The 16274-nt window shown below is 48.5% G+C and overlaps 1 protein-coding gene across 1 annotated transcript; it reads left to right on the top strand.

Annotated features, from left to right (window-relative positions):
• Positions 1-3738: 3738 nt before the first annotated feature.
• On the top strand, positions 3739-15580 carry LOC128718931 (uncharacterized). The gene is made up of 6 exons (XM_053812548.1): positions 3739-7689; positions 8122-8212; positions 11129-11350; positions 11415-11935; positions 12424-12584; positions 12982-15580. The coding sequence occupies exons 1-6, from the start codon at positions 3739-3741 to the stop codon at positions 15578-15580; spliced, it is 7545 nt and encodes a 2514-aa protein (XP_053668523.1).
• Positions 15581-16274: the final 694 nt, after the last annotated feature.

Here is a 16274-nt window from a genome sequence, read left to right as displayed (position 1 = left end):
TAATTCCCAAATGGCTTCATCATAATTTTTGAAAGAATATAGCAAATACAATAGATGCTGTTTCATAGTTACTTCAACCATGGAGCTAACAAACTAGTCAGCCAATTAAGCCTCAATGTTATGTTAAATATAACATTATAAACGAATGCTTTAACACTGCACAGTTCAACGTTTGTATTTCAACAATTTTGCCAATTAAAATTGTTGTATTGCTGCCAAAATTAACCACCAACCTTTTTTAATGCTAAGTCCTTTTTTTCATCCCACGACCGTTTGCAGTCTTTTTTGTTTTTGCAAACATTGTACTTCTTTTTTGCAACATCAAGATGGCAACATATTTTCCAAGCTTTCACAAAAGCCTGCTTGCTTTTGATGGTGGTTTAAGTGCAGTAATTGTACGTGCTTGCGGTGCTTTTTCGCGCACCCCCGTATATTAAGGTCGTGTGTAAGTGTTTGTGCGAGATCGGAAGCAAAAGAAGAAGGGTACACACCAGCAGCACAAGTTTGTGGTGAGAAGTTAAAAAACACACCACAAAAATACACACACTTTTATAATGAATGGATGAAATGATTACACGGTAACAAACCTTCAGTTTCTTTTTCGATCGGTGAGAATGTAAACTGTGTTTATGTGTTGCAAATAGATTCCTTGCGCTTACGCAGTGTCTGCCACTACCAATGTTGTGATTAATGCACCTCCCCCCTTCCGTGTAGAAAGCAATGTTGGCTCAAAGTTGAAAGCACCAGGCGGCAGCATTATGCGCGAGACGCCATTCCGATGATCGCACACACAGGGAACCGAGCCCGAGAGTGAGCAGATTTTTAAAACATAAAGCATGCGCAACGCATCAGTGTTAGTAAGGTACGCAGGCGAAGAAGCATATGCGCTAACCAGCAGGGAACCAGCAGCCACCAGCACCCGTGCGTTGTGTGTACGGAGTGGTGAAGCAAAGAATTCGGTTGATAAGCGCACTTTCAGCCGTCGTTCGAGAGCCCCTGCTAAGCGTACATGTGTGGGTGGGTGTGTGTGTTTGCCGATGCAATGTTGCGCTTTGCTGGTAGTTGTGTCGGACTGTGTCGGCACATCGCGAAAGAGGAAAATTCGGCGAACGGCATGAAAAACTAGCTTGGAAAAGCGTCCCATACCGCTATGGAAACCGGGCGCGGCATGTAGAGCGGCGCAAGAGAGAGAGAGAGAGGGAGCTAGCTACGGAGAGATGAATTTGAAGAGAGCAAAGCAGCAAGAAAAACAGCTTGATGCACAGTAAAAGTGTTGGTTAAAAGTAGAAGATCAGAACAAAGGGAGATCGTGAGGTAATCGGATTTCGCAGCATTTCTACGAAACGAAGAAAATTCACCGCATTTGGCGTGGTGGTGGTGTTGGTGGCGAGATTGTGCGATGGTGTGCGTGTTATCTTTTTATGCTTCGCACGTAAGCAGTAAGATGGGAAGAAGAAACGATCAAGAACAGATGGGAAAAAGCTATATTTTGTTCCGTTGTGGGACCGAACCTGGGCGCGTCCGGCTTTGTGTGCGTGAGATCGCAAATAGACGGCAGAGTGAAGAGTACCATCGCTAGCATCGTGTGTGAGAACGAAAAACGTCCGCACATAAGTAAGCTGCGCCCGAAACGCGGCAGCAAAGACAGTTTTTTCAGTGACACTAGCTGTGTTTTTTGGGGTGTGTGTGAGTGCACGAATACTCGAGAAAGAGTAGGCAATACATATATTTTCTCGGCATTAAGCTCTTCGTCTCATTTGGTGGCTTTTTTTGCGCACGGGCGCGAATGTGTGAGTGCGCTATTGCCGTCAGGCACGGGAGCGAGAGAGTGAAGAGCACAGCGAGAAAGAGAAGCTGTTGTATATACGCGCAGGCTGCTGTACAGGGATAGAAGAGCAGGTTCAATTCTCAGTCAACAGCAAACGCTCGTCCGCACCGCTAGTGTGAGCGCGCACGCGGTGATATGCGCGCGCGTGTGTGTTTGTGTGCATGTATGTGCGATTCGCGTTTTATGTTTTTATCTCCGCTCCGCCACCGGTCATCACCACTACCTTCCATCGCCAGTGGTAGCCGTAGAATCACTGTCAGACGAGATTTTTGTGTGTGGGGCTCCAACGTCGTGATTCCGCGGTGTAGTGTGTGCGTACAGTGAGAAAAAGGGAACACAGCAAAGTGACAGCATCTCAGACACGGTGAGAAGGCGACCGAGCCAAGTTTGAAGTTTGTGCTATCCTTATTCGATTCCTCATGCGCACCCGTTCGAATGTATTTATTTATTTCCTTGGGAGAATGAAATGAATCGCACGCACATCACGCAGTTTGGTTTGTGACACTTTTTTGGTGCGAATTCCTCATTGTTGTTATTGTTGTTGCCCTTGGGAGGAAGGGGATTGATTCGCTTGAGTGCGAGTAAGCCCATCGCGCCAGGGTTATAAACGCGAATGCGCACTCCATCATCATCATCATCATCATCACCATCATCGTAAATCGATTACGTTATCCTGGGAGTTGGTATGGTTGGAGTTTTACGAGCTCGAAACTATTCTTCTATAAGTTTTGGCTGAAGCATGCCCATTTCACCTGCAACTTTATGCTGGCAAAAAGCATCATCTTTCCCGATGAAGCATAGATTTTGCCCCACTTGACGCCGTATTACTTCAGAAGCAATAGAAGCAACCAACAGTTCGTGTTAGATATGAAATGTTGTTTGCCCTTTCCGGATAAATTTTCGCGATCGCTCATTAATGTATGTGCGCTTGTGTTTGTGTGTTGAATTCGTGGCTGCGCATCATTAAAGTGTGCGTACGCGTAAACGCGGATCCATTTACTACGCGTGAAGAAGAGCTTATATCCGCAAATCATAGTTTTGTCAGCTTGATTATTATGCTTTTGTTTGGTGGAAACACGATGGTGGACGGGTAGGGAATGAGGAACATCGCCTTGTTGACTTCTTGGTACACGCTCGTGTCAAAGGTTTTTAACCAGATGGTTTCATTTTTTCTATGCTACTTTAATGGTGTAGTGTATTGGGAGTTTTGGTCGTAATGTTACTTCTTGATTAACTTTTGAACCAAAACACAAAAAATGAGTAATACGATTTGCCTTCTTTTACAGCATTGTAATGTTAATGTTCTATGTTTGACAAATCATACACACAGAGCTTTTTTCCAAACTTTAATTTTCCAATGCCAACTCGATTGAAATTGCATTGTGATTTGCATGCATTTGACTTTCTTTATCTCTCTGTTGTGTGAGTCTGTGTGCATGTTTTTCACTTGTTCAAGGAAAATGCAACGAGCGCCAACTTTTTCCATTTAAACACACCCCTTCGCGGTGTCGGCATCCGCCAACCGATGAAGAATCAGTCGACCATCTTCACTTTTTTCTTGTCTGGCATGAGCGCACAGCGCACGAATTGTGTGTAGTGTGTGTACGTTAAGGGAAAAGCACTCAACCACCGGGTGCAGCTTTTCACTTGACTCATAAAATCAGGCTCTAGTGAGATAGAGAGAGAAGATAGAAAATTTCCTTTTTTTCCTTTTAATTAGAGATTAGTGGATTTGTGCATTATTCTTTTAATGTAGTTTAGAATAGAAAGCATATGTGTACTAATGTATTGTTCAATGTTTGTATTTCCAGGTATAACACGTGAGGTTCCATACGCACAGAGGGACAACACCTCAAAACCCCGCTTGTGGCGGGAACTGAACTAACCCCACAACCCGGGCGGCACCGTGAATGGTGTGGCGTGTGTGGGGCCGGTCTCAGAACAACGGTATGGCATCCCGCGAAAAGAAAGCCCGCTCGGTGACCGCAGACTCCCCCACACCTTCCCTTGGCAGTGCGCACAGTGGCAGCAACAGTAACATCAGTGCCCCTCCCACCACTCCCAGCACCACAAACGCATCATTAGCAGCTGGTGGCAGCGATTCCGCACCGACGACTCCAACATCCACACGCAAAGGCGCGGCCGGAACTATAAATCCCTCCAGTGCCGTCAGTACTGGCAACGTTAGCGGTAGCGGAAGCAGCAGTACGTCCACCTCAAACACACGCCAATCCTTGAGCCGATTGAAATCCAAGCAACAGTTGCTGCAACAGAACGCAGGTGACGAAGCAACGGCAGAGGATACTGTGGCGGGTGGGGTTGTGGATTCCATCGTAACAACACCCTCCCGCACGACACGAGGTGGTGTATCGCGCGAAGATTCCGTCGGGCGTGATTCACCGGCAACAACAATTGGCTCCTCAAAGGATAAAGATGATGCCGCGGTGTCAGTGAGTTCGTCCAAAGACGTAACTAAATCGCCCGCAATCGGTGCCCGTCGTGCGACTGCCACATCAAAACCAGCCGCATCTGTTGGAACTGCTGCATCTGAGACGCGTAATACGCGTATGGTAACACTGAAGCGAACCACACTACTGAAGCGCAAGGGTAAAAAGATCATCGGGAAACCGATGTTGGGAAGAAAGGTGGTCGCACGCCGGCAACTGGTGGCGACTGCTAAATCTACCGGTACACGCGGTGCCGCTGCTATGGTTATCAAAAAGGAAGCCATCTCTCCGACGAGCTCAGCGGCCAAAGAGAGGGAGGAAGAGCTTCCCAGTACGCCCAGCTTGCGTAACGGAAAGCCACGCAATTCGGACAGTCCGGTGGCAAAGCGCAAGTCAACGGCGACAGTGTTGAAGCAGCAGGACAGCGGTAAATCGCTCGACAGTCTAACCGGTTCGATCAAGATGGAACGAAGGCGGTCCAGATCGGTGTCCAAATGTTCCGACATGACGGAAGACAGTGAACCGGTCGGGACAGATATTAAGCGGGAGCTTTTCGATATTGAATCAAAAAGCAAAATGTTGGACAAGATGGCTGAAGCGTTTAACGAGCGCAAAACGGGCGGCGGTGCTTCGCCAGTTGTTGCCGGGTCGAAAGAGGACAAAGCATCCGGTGGAACGTTGAGGCGAAGCATGCGCCAACGGAAGAGTACAGCCCGGGAAAAGGAAGACTTTCTGTCGCCTCGTGGAAAGGCGGGAAGTTCGCTGGATATCAAAATCGAACCGGCAGAATCGCTGGAATCGCTGTCCGCCGATGGTGAGGCGGATAATAATGTGACTGCATCGGTGGCCGCACCACTGACGATTGATACGACGGAGTCGGAAGTTTCGATCGGTACCGAACCGTTGCACAGTGATGGAGCGGCAAGCAGTTTGGGCGGTGGAAGCAGTAGCAATGCGAGTGCGACCGGGGTCGGTACCGGTGGCGAGGAAGAACTGACCGCGGGCAAGGACCCATCGCTCAGTCCGGGTGAGTTGGTGAGCGAAGGTGTGTCGGAGCAGAGCGTAAAGGAGTGCTATAGTGAGCCGGCCTTTCTGGAGAACAATTTGGGCATCGAGAAGGATCCGAAGTTGGGCGAAATCGTACAGGAACGCTTCCGGTGCGACAAGGTTAGTGACGATGTGGACGCAAACGGTGACGAGGCGAAGATTGCTACGGGAATGGGCGGCGTCGCTAGTGATAATGGTGGTGGTGTGATGAAGATCGATAATCAGGTCGAAGTGGTCGAAGAAACTGAGTCCACTAGCAAGGAACTGGAAGTTGTGGTGCCGACCAGTACGGCCAAACCGATGGTAAAGGATGAGGAAATGGAAGTAGATGAGCAAGAGAATGTAGAAGATCAGACAGAGGTGATACGTAAGAACGATCAAGCAAGTGAAGATCAGGTGGAAAAGGAACCGATGGAGGAGGAAAGTGTTGTGGTATCGGATGAGTTAGTGCAGGGTGAAAGGAACACTGAGACAGATAAAATGGACATCACGGAGGAAGAGGAGGAGGACGAGGTGGTAGAATGTGTTAAAATATTGGATGATTCCGAGGAAATAACAGAGGCGCCGGAAAAGCAAGAGGATGTGATGATAATTCTGGATGACGCAACGGAAGTTGTTGAGGAGGTCCCAGATAAAAATGTACCCAAGGAACTTACCGTGGAGGATAATGAATCTGTTCGCACAGACGATGAAGATCGTGATATGGATGCTTCTCAAGCTTCTCCTATTGCTTCCAAAGTTATTGAAACATCCAGCACTAGCAAACCAGTGGAATGTAGCACGGACAAAGAAAGTGCCGCTTCCTCGCCCGTTCCCACTGCAGCAGTGTCCTGCAAAACGAATGGCGAAAGTAATGGAATTGCTACCCCTGCTGGTAGTCAATCTCGCGATCAATCAACACCCAATCAACAAACGTCGCGGGCGGGACAGCAAAAGCCACCGGTGACGAATGCGTCCTCTCCCAGAACCACCACACCCGGTAATGGCAAGGAGTCGAAGCCGAAAGCGCGTACCACGAAAGAGAAAACAAAGGAGGACGAAAAGACACGGGAGGAAAAGCTACGGCAGGAGAAGCTACGGGTGGAGGAGAAGGTGCGCGAGGAGAAGCAACGCGCGGAGCGGCTTGAAGCCGAGAAGAGACTGAAGGAGGAACTGCTGCAGCAAAAGGTGCTTGAAAATGGTTTGGTCGAAGTGGAAGCCTCACCACAACCGGCCCCAACAACGCTCAAGACTGCAACCGGCACTAAGAGTGGTGGCAGCAGTCCAGCAGCAGCAGCAGCTGATAAAGAAACCAAGACTGAACTGACCAATGCCGCAATGACGACGGCACTCGGGGGATTAAATCTGCCCGCGATCACAATCGCCATCACAAAGCGGGACAGCGGTAGCAGTTCCGCGGACGAGAAGGAATCAACCCACAATGTGCGGACGGTGTCCCAAAAGCCCAAATCTGAGCTGGAGATTGTCCCGATCAAGGCGGACGGATCGGCAGCAACAGTTGGTGGAACACTGCCGGCCGTGGGACTGCTGTCGAAGGAAGAAAAACCAGCGAAGGAAGGTGGTGCGGCCACCGCCCCATCACTGGCCGATACGGCCGAGTCACGGTTGCGGATCATCTCGAAGAGTGAGAATGCGGCCGCCGCTGTTTCGGTGGTAGAGCGCAAGGATAGCAACAAGTCACCGACGGCTACGACGTCTGCTTTGAGCATAATCAAAATTGAATCCAGCAACGGTTCGCCGGTGACTGTCGGTTCTTCCACTCCTCCTTCTCCACCTCCTCCAATTGGCAAGGATGCTGCGGAAGAACGGAAAACGGTCCTGCTGGACGAATCCGATGACGCAGCAAAACGGAAAGAATCCCACCTGAAGCACCTTGGGCTACTAACGATTCAGGCCGCATCCGAAGAAAAGCAACGTCGTGCCGAACAGAAACCATCGGCCCCGATGACCGATTCCTCACTGCAGGACAGTACGGGCGGTGCTGCGGCTGGCGGTGTATCCACTGGCGCCGGTGGTGGTGAGGGCTGGTTGTCATCGGGCACTAATCACCAGTCCAGCACGGGTAGCGGTCGTCCCAGCGGGGGCAGTAAATCATCCCGCAGCTCAAGGGACGAATACACGGTGTCGATGAAAACGGTAGTAAAAGGCAACGGTAGCGGTGGATCACGGGGTGAAAAGCGAAAGCAGCAACGCATGCCGCTCAAAATGACGTTCCAGAAGGGTAAGGGTAAGGCGGCACCGGGTGGCAATGCGACAATGGGCCGTGACCCGTCCAATGGTCCCGGTTCGTCCAGCAATGGTAGCGGCTACGCCACCGATACGGGCAACAATGGAGACAACACGTTCTATACTGCGCACATCAACGAGGTGAGCAAAAATTCAAACTGGCGTAAAAACACCCGAGTGTAAACGGTAGCACAATCTCCCATCCTTTCTCCTTCGGTAGTGGTTTGTGGATAAAATGGTTAGGATTAGCGTTAATGGGTGCCCATTTTCCTCGGCGAAAAAGTCTTACCGTGCTAGAAAGCGATGTCAAGGTTTTGATGATGCCCTTTCTTGTTGGGATCCACCGTAAGGCAATTGTTTTGTTCCACCCCCACCCAGTTCGTAGCATAGAATCGATAACATCAAGAACCGTGCACCTTGACATGCTTTCTAATCCTACCCAATCGTTTGGGTTTGGTGGTGGTTGGCTTCAACACAGGGACACCTGTTGCGCTTATCCCGCGTTTGTTGTTCGTTACGTAAAATTGATTTTCTTTCCGTGTGTGTTTTTTTTTTGTTTTGCTTCTCCCGCAGCTGGACCACCACTCGTCCAACTCATCCGATGGCCATTCGCACCGTGAATCGGGTGCTGGTAGGAAGGCACACAGTCGTTCTCATACCACCGGTAAGTATCGACGTTACGCGATCAGGGGCGACTCGGGCAGGTCACATCAAGCTCTTTTCGAGAGGGTGTTTGCCAGCTGCTTAGAATGTAATGTAGTGCGTTAAACATTTCTTGTCTCTCTCTTCTTGGCGTAACGACCTTCTATCTCATGCTTGCCATTTCCTGACTTGCTAGACGAATAGCAATTGCGAATAGTCAGTCATTGCTACGGGGGATTGGTCCGCATGGGAATTTTTGGGACAGGTCCAGTAGTGTGAAGACTGGCACCGTTACCAATATACCACCGGCCACCCAACAAACATTTCTTGTAAGAATGCGGAAAAAGACAATTGTTGAATTTTTAATAGATATTGTAAAACTGCTCAAGTTTACTTCATATTTAAGTTGAGTTTTTATTATTTCACGATTAGTTTCCTGAATCACTCTTCCCTCCAGTCCATGTGTTGTTTCAAAAAGGTAAAAACGAACCAACTACTATGCCTACTGTTTTTTTTTCCTAAGGCAACACAGATAAGATCCAAGCAAGCATTTCCCCACAAGAACAACGTCTGGTCAAATGGCAATGTTTGGATAGGATTTGTCATACATACATCCAACTTCCCACTCACACCCAATCAGCATCAACAAGTCGTGTTCGTCGTGGGTTTACTGTCGATTTTTCTACGCTTCCCTACTCTGCTGGGCAGATAGATAGAGTGGGGAACCTTCTACAACCTCTGCGTCTCGTGCCATGTTAGTTGAAATCACAACGGGGAAACACTGGAACGTACGTCCATCGGATTAGTGCTAAAGCAGTAACGTTGATGGGGACCGCACTATCCACCCTTCTAAATCATTTATGATCCTTGCTTTCATATGCTTAGTTATGAGGGAATGGGCATTAATTGAATTTTTTCACTGTTGTTTTAATACCATTTCGACAGAAGGTGTGTGTGGGAGACAAAAGAGACACATTTGTAGCGATGGGAAGATATTACGTCTAATTAGACAATGGGTGAGATTTTTTCAGGGATTTTAACATGCCACAACGCTAGAAACCCCTTCCCAAAATGTGTTGTTTTTAATCTTTCCCCAATGGAGACGCATGGTGGTTCACCTGGAGGGATAAATTAAATGATTGTTATTACGGTTTATTGACTAGAAATGGGAGATATTTTGAAGATTTATCATTGAATAACCACTTCTTAATAAAGACAGCACATTATTTTACAAAATATTTGAAGAAACTCGCACAATAATCATAAATATTGTAAGAATAATAAACCTATTTTCAAATCCACCGTATTGTAAATGTCTTCAACAATATTATGCTAGTCGTTAAAACTAATGTCCCCCTTAGCATGCTCGTAAACTCTTAACGCTTTGGTTTTATTGAACAGCCTGAAGCATGTCAATTAATTTTGCGTTTTACCGTTAGTGAAGGGTGGATGATGAGTTGTTGAAAAGTTCCACATTGACAATTGTTTCACTGCGGCTTTCAATTGGCTTACACCGTTAAGAAGGTCTATATCATCATCCTCCCATTGCCGCTGCTCTGCAGTAACGACGGACAGTATGGATAGCGATAATAATTAAAATTGTTGTCATAAAACGATGACTCTCGTGCCGCGGGAATGTTGTAATGTAATTAAACCGTTGTTTTAGACTGATGCTGCAAAGACGGCAACCGCCTTCGCACGGTGGGGGGGGGGGGGGGGGGAAACCTTCCCCAAAAGATGTACAAACAAAGAGAGTAAAAAAGAAGCAAGCAAACTCCAAAGAATGAAGCTCTTTCGAAGTCGCTAACTCTCTTTGCCAAGTGGTGCGTTCAAGGGTAATGGAGATTGGGGATATTGCTTTTTATTTCCAAGCGCCACACTAACCAGACGGTTTCGCTGGCTGATATCGAGAAGCTTTGACTGTTTGTATTATGATGAACACTGACGGGCGGGTGGGACCCATCTCCTCCCTCTCCCCCTCCACCGGTTACATTTGCCGCGAAGGAGTGTGATGCAAAGACGTGGTCGGAAAGATGCTTCGTCCTGTGACAACAATCGTCCTCCCGTTTCCGTGTACCGAAACGGACGGACAATGGGGGAATTTGTCGTCTGCGGTGTATCTCTCCCCCGGTGTCTGGTTCAAGTGTCGTTTGTTTTAGTCGGGAAAATCGAAACCTAAATAATCTTTAGAAGGAGCGCGAGGCAACAGAATGCGAAGTCGTCGACATTGTTGATCGGATTTGTAAATCATCTCCCTTCGCCGGGGACGAAATTACTGCGGGGATCCTTTTTCTTTTGTTGGGTGTGTGGGCGCTGCCGAAGCGCTTTGTTTCCTATCAAAATATTGAATTTATAGGATATTAAAAGTGCTGACCTTTTTATTCGATTTCTGATCACCAAGCGCCCACCCGTGTCCACTCCGGTTTGACGTGAAGGAGAGGTATGGGTGACGTATTTAAACATTTCAATAAGAATGGTAAAATCTCGTAACAAGAAGCTACCGGGGGGGGGGGGGGGGGGGAATTAATTTCTGCACCAAAGGGAGGTGAATTCTAATGAGAACGCTACGGTTTGTCATTTTGTGCCCCGTTGCTCGTCGACAGAGGACCAGCAGACCAAAGTAAATGTTGACGAAACGAAGTGACGGTCGTTGGTGGGAAACCGTTGTGCTGTAAGCGTGAATTTATGTATATTACTGAACCGATCCTTCGGTTTGTTGATTGTTCTGTAACACTGCTGGCGACACCCTTGTCAACGTTTGATGTTCCAATCCTGGAGAGAGAAAACCGTGCGGAAAGGGTTTTTTTTTTAGAAAACATAATTGGTATCTGGGCAGTAAAAAAAATAGTATTTATCTTCCTAATTATTCGATACATTTTAATAGATTGTTATTGTTCCAACTATGGTTTAAACGTCATTTAAAATCATCTTTCCCCAGATGGCGTGAACCTGACAGAAGCGGTCGGTGAAACTGTGTCCTCTAAGGAAGTGATTCAGAAATCGTTGGTAATCCCGGAGAAAGCGTCCTCCTTCAACGTGCACCCGGAGCGACTCTGCTGGGATCAGTGTTCCTACTGTGGTGGCAAGTTTGGACTGTACGACACACCTTGCCACGTTGCTGCCATAAAATCCACCGAGCGACAGCAGCGAATTCTTCTCGGTACGTTGTAACAACCTTGTGGTGCGAATCGTTTTTTTTAACCTTATGCTTCTCTTTTACACAGCAACCTTGCCGAAGATCACGCTTGACAGCTGCCTGTGTGATGCTTGCTACCGGCATGTCGATCGCAAAGCCAACTGTCCGCCGCAGAAGAAGAAATCGACCACCGTATCGCAGACGAGCAGCACGTCGACCGGTGCGTCCACCAACACCACCAACACCACACAGTCGACCGTATCCCCGTTAGTACTTAAGGTTACGACCAACAAGGACGGTTCGACGAGCATCGCGACCGAGCAGCCGGCAACGCTGGACGACGGGACGACGGCGGGTGGAAAGGAGCGCGAAACCTGTGCCGTGCGTCAGTGTACGGCACACGGCATGCAGTCGTTACGCCGCAAGTGGATGGTGAAGATGAAGCGCAAAATTAGCAAACAGTTGGACATCAATTTTGAGCTGGCGGCAAAGGCGACCGCAGAATACATCTACATCTGTAACAAGCACTACGAGCAGATTAGCCACCTGATGATTTGCGCCTTGTGTACGAAACCGCTCCAGCGAAACCATGTGTACCATTTGTTCAATGTAAGTATCAGCGGAGTGGAAAGCGTTCCCGTTTTTGTTGAGCGTTGAGGTTTTGGTGTCCCTTTTTTGGGGTAGCTGGATGGTTTCCTCTGAGCACCGGAAATAAATGACTATAAATTTTAGCCCAACCTGACATTCGCTATGTTGTTCTGTTGGGGCATTTGGGCCAATCGTAGACACTCGTCTATAGACACATTTCAACGTCGGTGTGGTGTGTCCTCTGTAGTGAAGTTGTCAGATTTTAGCTCTGTGAAGAATTTGCGTCTTACAGAAAGCGGTAACCTCATAAAGGGATGGGAAAGTTACAGAGCTAGAACACACCGCCACCGTAACCATCATTATTGATGGTAGCATAAGCACCCAAGGGTGCACCTTTGCAATGAGTAGAACCAATGAGTCTAGCTTAACATCTTTAGACCCCACTCCGCCATTCTTCTTTGCGGCGAATCGTTATAACTTACCTACTGTTCTTTCTTTTCATCCGACAGAATGTTGTGCAATTGGAGCGCTTAATCCAGGAGCAGGGCATTTCCATAAGGCTGAGCAGTTCGGAGCTGGTCGTGTGTAAATTATGTAAATATTATGCTAATTTATTGATTAAGCCACCGGATGCAACAAAGGCCAAATTCATTAAGGACTACAATCGAAGGTAAGTGTGAGAAGTAATGGTGTGTGCGACTGTGTGCGAACAAGGAGAAAATGGTTCAGGCCGGTCATTAGCTTGTCGTTTCCGTCCGGGGAAACGTGTTGTGTCGGTATGTGAGATAACTTGACACTTTTCAAACGACTAGTTGATCGAAGCAACTGGGTTGTATGGGATGGGTGGTGTGCTTTTGTTTCATACCCGAACGGAAATTGGGTACGGAAACGAATGCATCTTAGTAGGTGTTTGCGTATTGTTATTCCGTTGCTCCGGACGAAATGAAATGAACGACCGGGCGTCTCCATTGTGTGAAGCTGCTTCTTCATTGATAGTTCTAGTGAAGCGTTCTAACCAGTTTCCTGCAACTCATTTGTTTCCCTTTCTCGGGCTATTATCTTTAAAGATTGTACAACTATCGACAGCGGAATGTGGAAGAGCAGAGCGTTGAAGTACGTAGTGTTGAGCAGACAGTCGTTCCAGCACCCCGACAACGCCCAGCTGCTCCGATGACGACGGATATAGTAATATCAGACGGTGATGAAGAGGAGGAAGAGATGGAAGAGGAAGAGGTGGAAGAGTGTCCCGCACCAGCACAGCAGCAACATCATCCAGAGGCACGGTACCAAACGTATGGCAATCTGTTTTCGATCGGTGACAGTTCCGTGTCGCTAAGGCGCCGCGTAAGCTACCGCAAATCGCCCGACGTAACCATCGTGGAGAACAATGTTGCCACACAGATGGGTGAGCTGGATGAGATCAGTATCCTACCGGCGACAAAATCATTGGCCGCCTTGAACCAGCAGCAGCATCAGCAGTCGCAAGATGATAACATCGACATGACGAAGGTGCTTAAATCGAATCCAAACATTTCGATGCGCGAACTGTTCCCGGGCGAAGAGGAACTGGGCGTACATGTGAACATTCCATTCAGTTCATCGTCCGTGCGTACACCCGAGGGTTGGACGAAGGTAACCTCCACCATACAGTACGATGACAGTACGCGCGCGTTGTGGGATGAGCTGCAAAAACCGTACGGCAATCAGTCGAGCTTTTTGCGCCATCTGATCCTGTTGGAAAAGTATTTCCGCAACGGTGATCTGGTGCTGTCGCCGCAAGCGAAAAACAATGCAACCACATACTCGGAAGCGGTCCAGAACCGATTGCGCTCGTACGATAATATACCGTCGTCCGTTACGTCACCACCGGCGTTGGCCGCCTTGGCAACGGTCACCCCGAGTGTAGCCGCGGATAAGACGAGCAATATTTTCCAGCAGTTTAGCAGCGCCACCATTACCATTGTCCCGGCAAGCAAGGTTCGCAATAAATCGGGGAGTACTACCTCTGCTCTCTCGAGTAGCTCGAATGCTGGCAACGCTCCGGATGTTACCCCCGTATCGCCACCGGCTCCCGTTAGTTTGCTTAAATCGAACAATCTACATCTAGCGAACAGCAGCGGCGAACAGGGAGCGAAAAACAGTCTCAAGCGGAAGCTATCGAACGAAGGAAGAAGATCTTCGTTCAGTGCTAGTGCGACTTCCACACCAGTCAGCAGCAGTGGTTCGAATGTGTCGAAGGTGGTAAAACTGGACGAAGTGCCGAAAGCAACTTTATCATCCCCGCCGGAGCTTATCAGCATCAACTGTAAGCCGAGCGTAACCATCACCAGCATTCCACCGGGGCAGCAACCGGCATCATCCGCACCATCACCAGCAGCAACCACTCAGAAGCAGCATTCTTTGCTAAATCAATCGCAGCAGTCCTTGCTGCAGTCGGTTCCTATTCTTATGGCGAAGAAATCTCCTCCAGCTGTTGCTGCTGCCGTTGCTAGTACCAGCACCACGATGGCAGTACCACCGGCCGCATCATCCAATGCCACCGGTAATGCAACGCGAGAAATCATCCAAATGCCGGAACAACTGACGGAAGCGGAACGTCGGGAATCGTCTACACGTCCGTGGCGCCCGACCCTGCTACCAATATCTCCAGGTGTGTCGGAAAGCTTAAAAACCGGTCCACTCTACCAAACGGCTGACGGTCGCTTGCTACCGAAGTTGGTGCAGGTCATGTCGGGCGGCAAACCATATCACATCTCAATCGAAGATTATAACCGTATGTGCATACTGCGACGGGAAAAGTTACTCCAGCAGCAACACAACATGATACAGACGGCCAACAAACGCCAGTCGCAGCTGCCCCAGCCGAAGCCGCAAGTCAGCACCATACCTCCGCCAGCGCTACGGTTAACGAACACTTCGGTGGAAAATTCATTAATCAACAACGCTGTGCCCACCACTTCTGGGGCCACCGGTGGCGGCAGTACTGCTGCCAAAGTGGTACAATTCCCCAACCAGCTCCTGGAGCAAAACTCACTCATACCGATCTATGGCGGTGGAGGATCCGGCAAGGTTGGGACGGGTAATGGAAATGTACAGAAGTCGAGCAACAGCAGCCTCACGGTAACCATGACGCCAACGGTCAACAATAATAGCCTTGCCAAGGGTACGACGGTGATCCCACCGACGATGAAGCCACTCTCCCTGCCCAACAGCACCACCGTATATCCGATGATGATGTCGGCCAACACAATCTCCCTGCCTCCCCTGTTTACGACCTCTGCATCGTCCACGCTGTACACCGGCGTTGGTGGCGGTGTGACGACCCAAAGCTCCACGTCATCCATCAACAACCGACCTGCATCTGCGACGACATCGCTTGTGCTCACGCAACCCTCCTCACACCTTAGCATGAGCAGCGTGACAACGATGAACCCGTTGGATCAGCTGCTCAAGGGTGGCAATCTGGTGACGCAGGCGCAATTGCAGGAATATGTGGCTGCCGCAACGGCAGCCAATGGTGGCGGGTTGGGTGCGTCCTCACAGATGGACAACTCACCGGACAAATTACTCTCAAAGATACCAAAATCGCTCACTGTGATACCGCAGCAGAAACAAAGCAGAACAATGTCACGCGTTTCCTCGCATGAGGAACAAAACAGTGCCTAATATGAATCAAATTACTGACGGGATTGTGGGTAACGGTAAGCGCAACAGGGACGGAAAACAAAGGAACAAAACGCAACCAATTGGAAAGAAGAACGAAAGCTTAGTCATGAGTGTGTAAAGCCCAGGGAAGTAGAATCAGATGAAATGTATAAGTTAAAACAAACATTAAGCATATTTAGCGCGTTTGTTGCTAGGGAAAGGCACCGAACACGGCGCCTAACGTAAACCGGATGGTAGTACAGGAAATACTAGCGACCTCTAGAGCAACTATTACCTTGCACAGCTGCCTAAACTGCCACGAACTGAGGCAGTGACCATCATATATACGCAAACATTATCCTGATTGACTCCCGAGCCGGGTGATTGACACCCGATATCAACCGTCTGCGAAGCAATTATAGAATGTTTTGAGCTCAACTGAAGAGTGCGCACGTGTAATATTCTTAGGGTAGAAGCATAAAGGAGCGCGATCTATCGGGAGAATTTGTTTGGGAGATTAACATATTTGCATTAAGCGCGCGTATCGTACCGTACCGTGCACACCACCGCTATATGAATGAATTTTTTTTTTTTGTTTGCTTTCATACTCCTCTAGTCATTAATGCCTTTCTCCATTCAGTCCTGTTTCTATATCCGCTAATTGATATCTTACTATTACCCTCTGGGTTACGATAATTGTGTGTGCGTGATCCCC

Source organism: Anopheles marshallii, chromosome 2 (genome assembly GCF_943734725.1).
Source record: "Anopheles marshallii chromosome 2, idAnoMarsDA_429_01, whole genome shotgun sequence".
NCBI lineage: Eukaryota > Metazoa > Arthropoda > Insecta > Diptera > Culicidae > Anopheles > Anopheles marshallii.
This window is presented reverse-complemented; position numbering and strand designations above follow the sequence as displayed.

Coding starts and splice junctions, on each gene's coding strand:
- LOC128718931 (XM_053812548.1), top strand. CDS start 3,739: ATGGTGTGGCGTGTGTGGGGCCGGTCTCAGAACAACGGTATGGCATCC. Junction 7,690..8,121: donor ATACTGCGCACATCAACGAG/GTGAGCAAAAAT, acceptor CTTCTCCCGCAG/CTGGACCACCACTCGTCCAA. Junction 11,351..11,414: donor ACAGCAGCGAATTCTTCTCG/GTACGTTGTAAC, acceptor TCTTTTACACAG/CAACCTTGCCGAAGATCACG.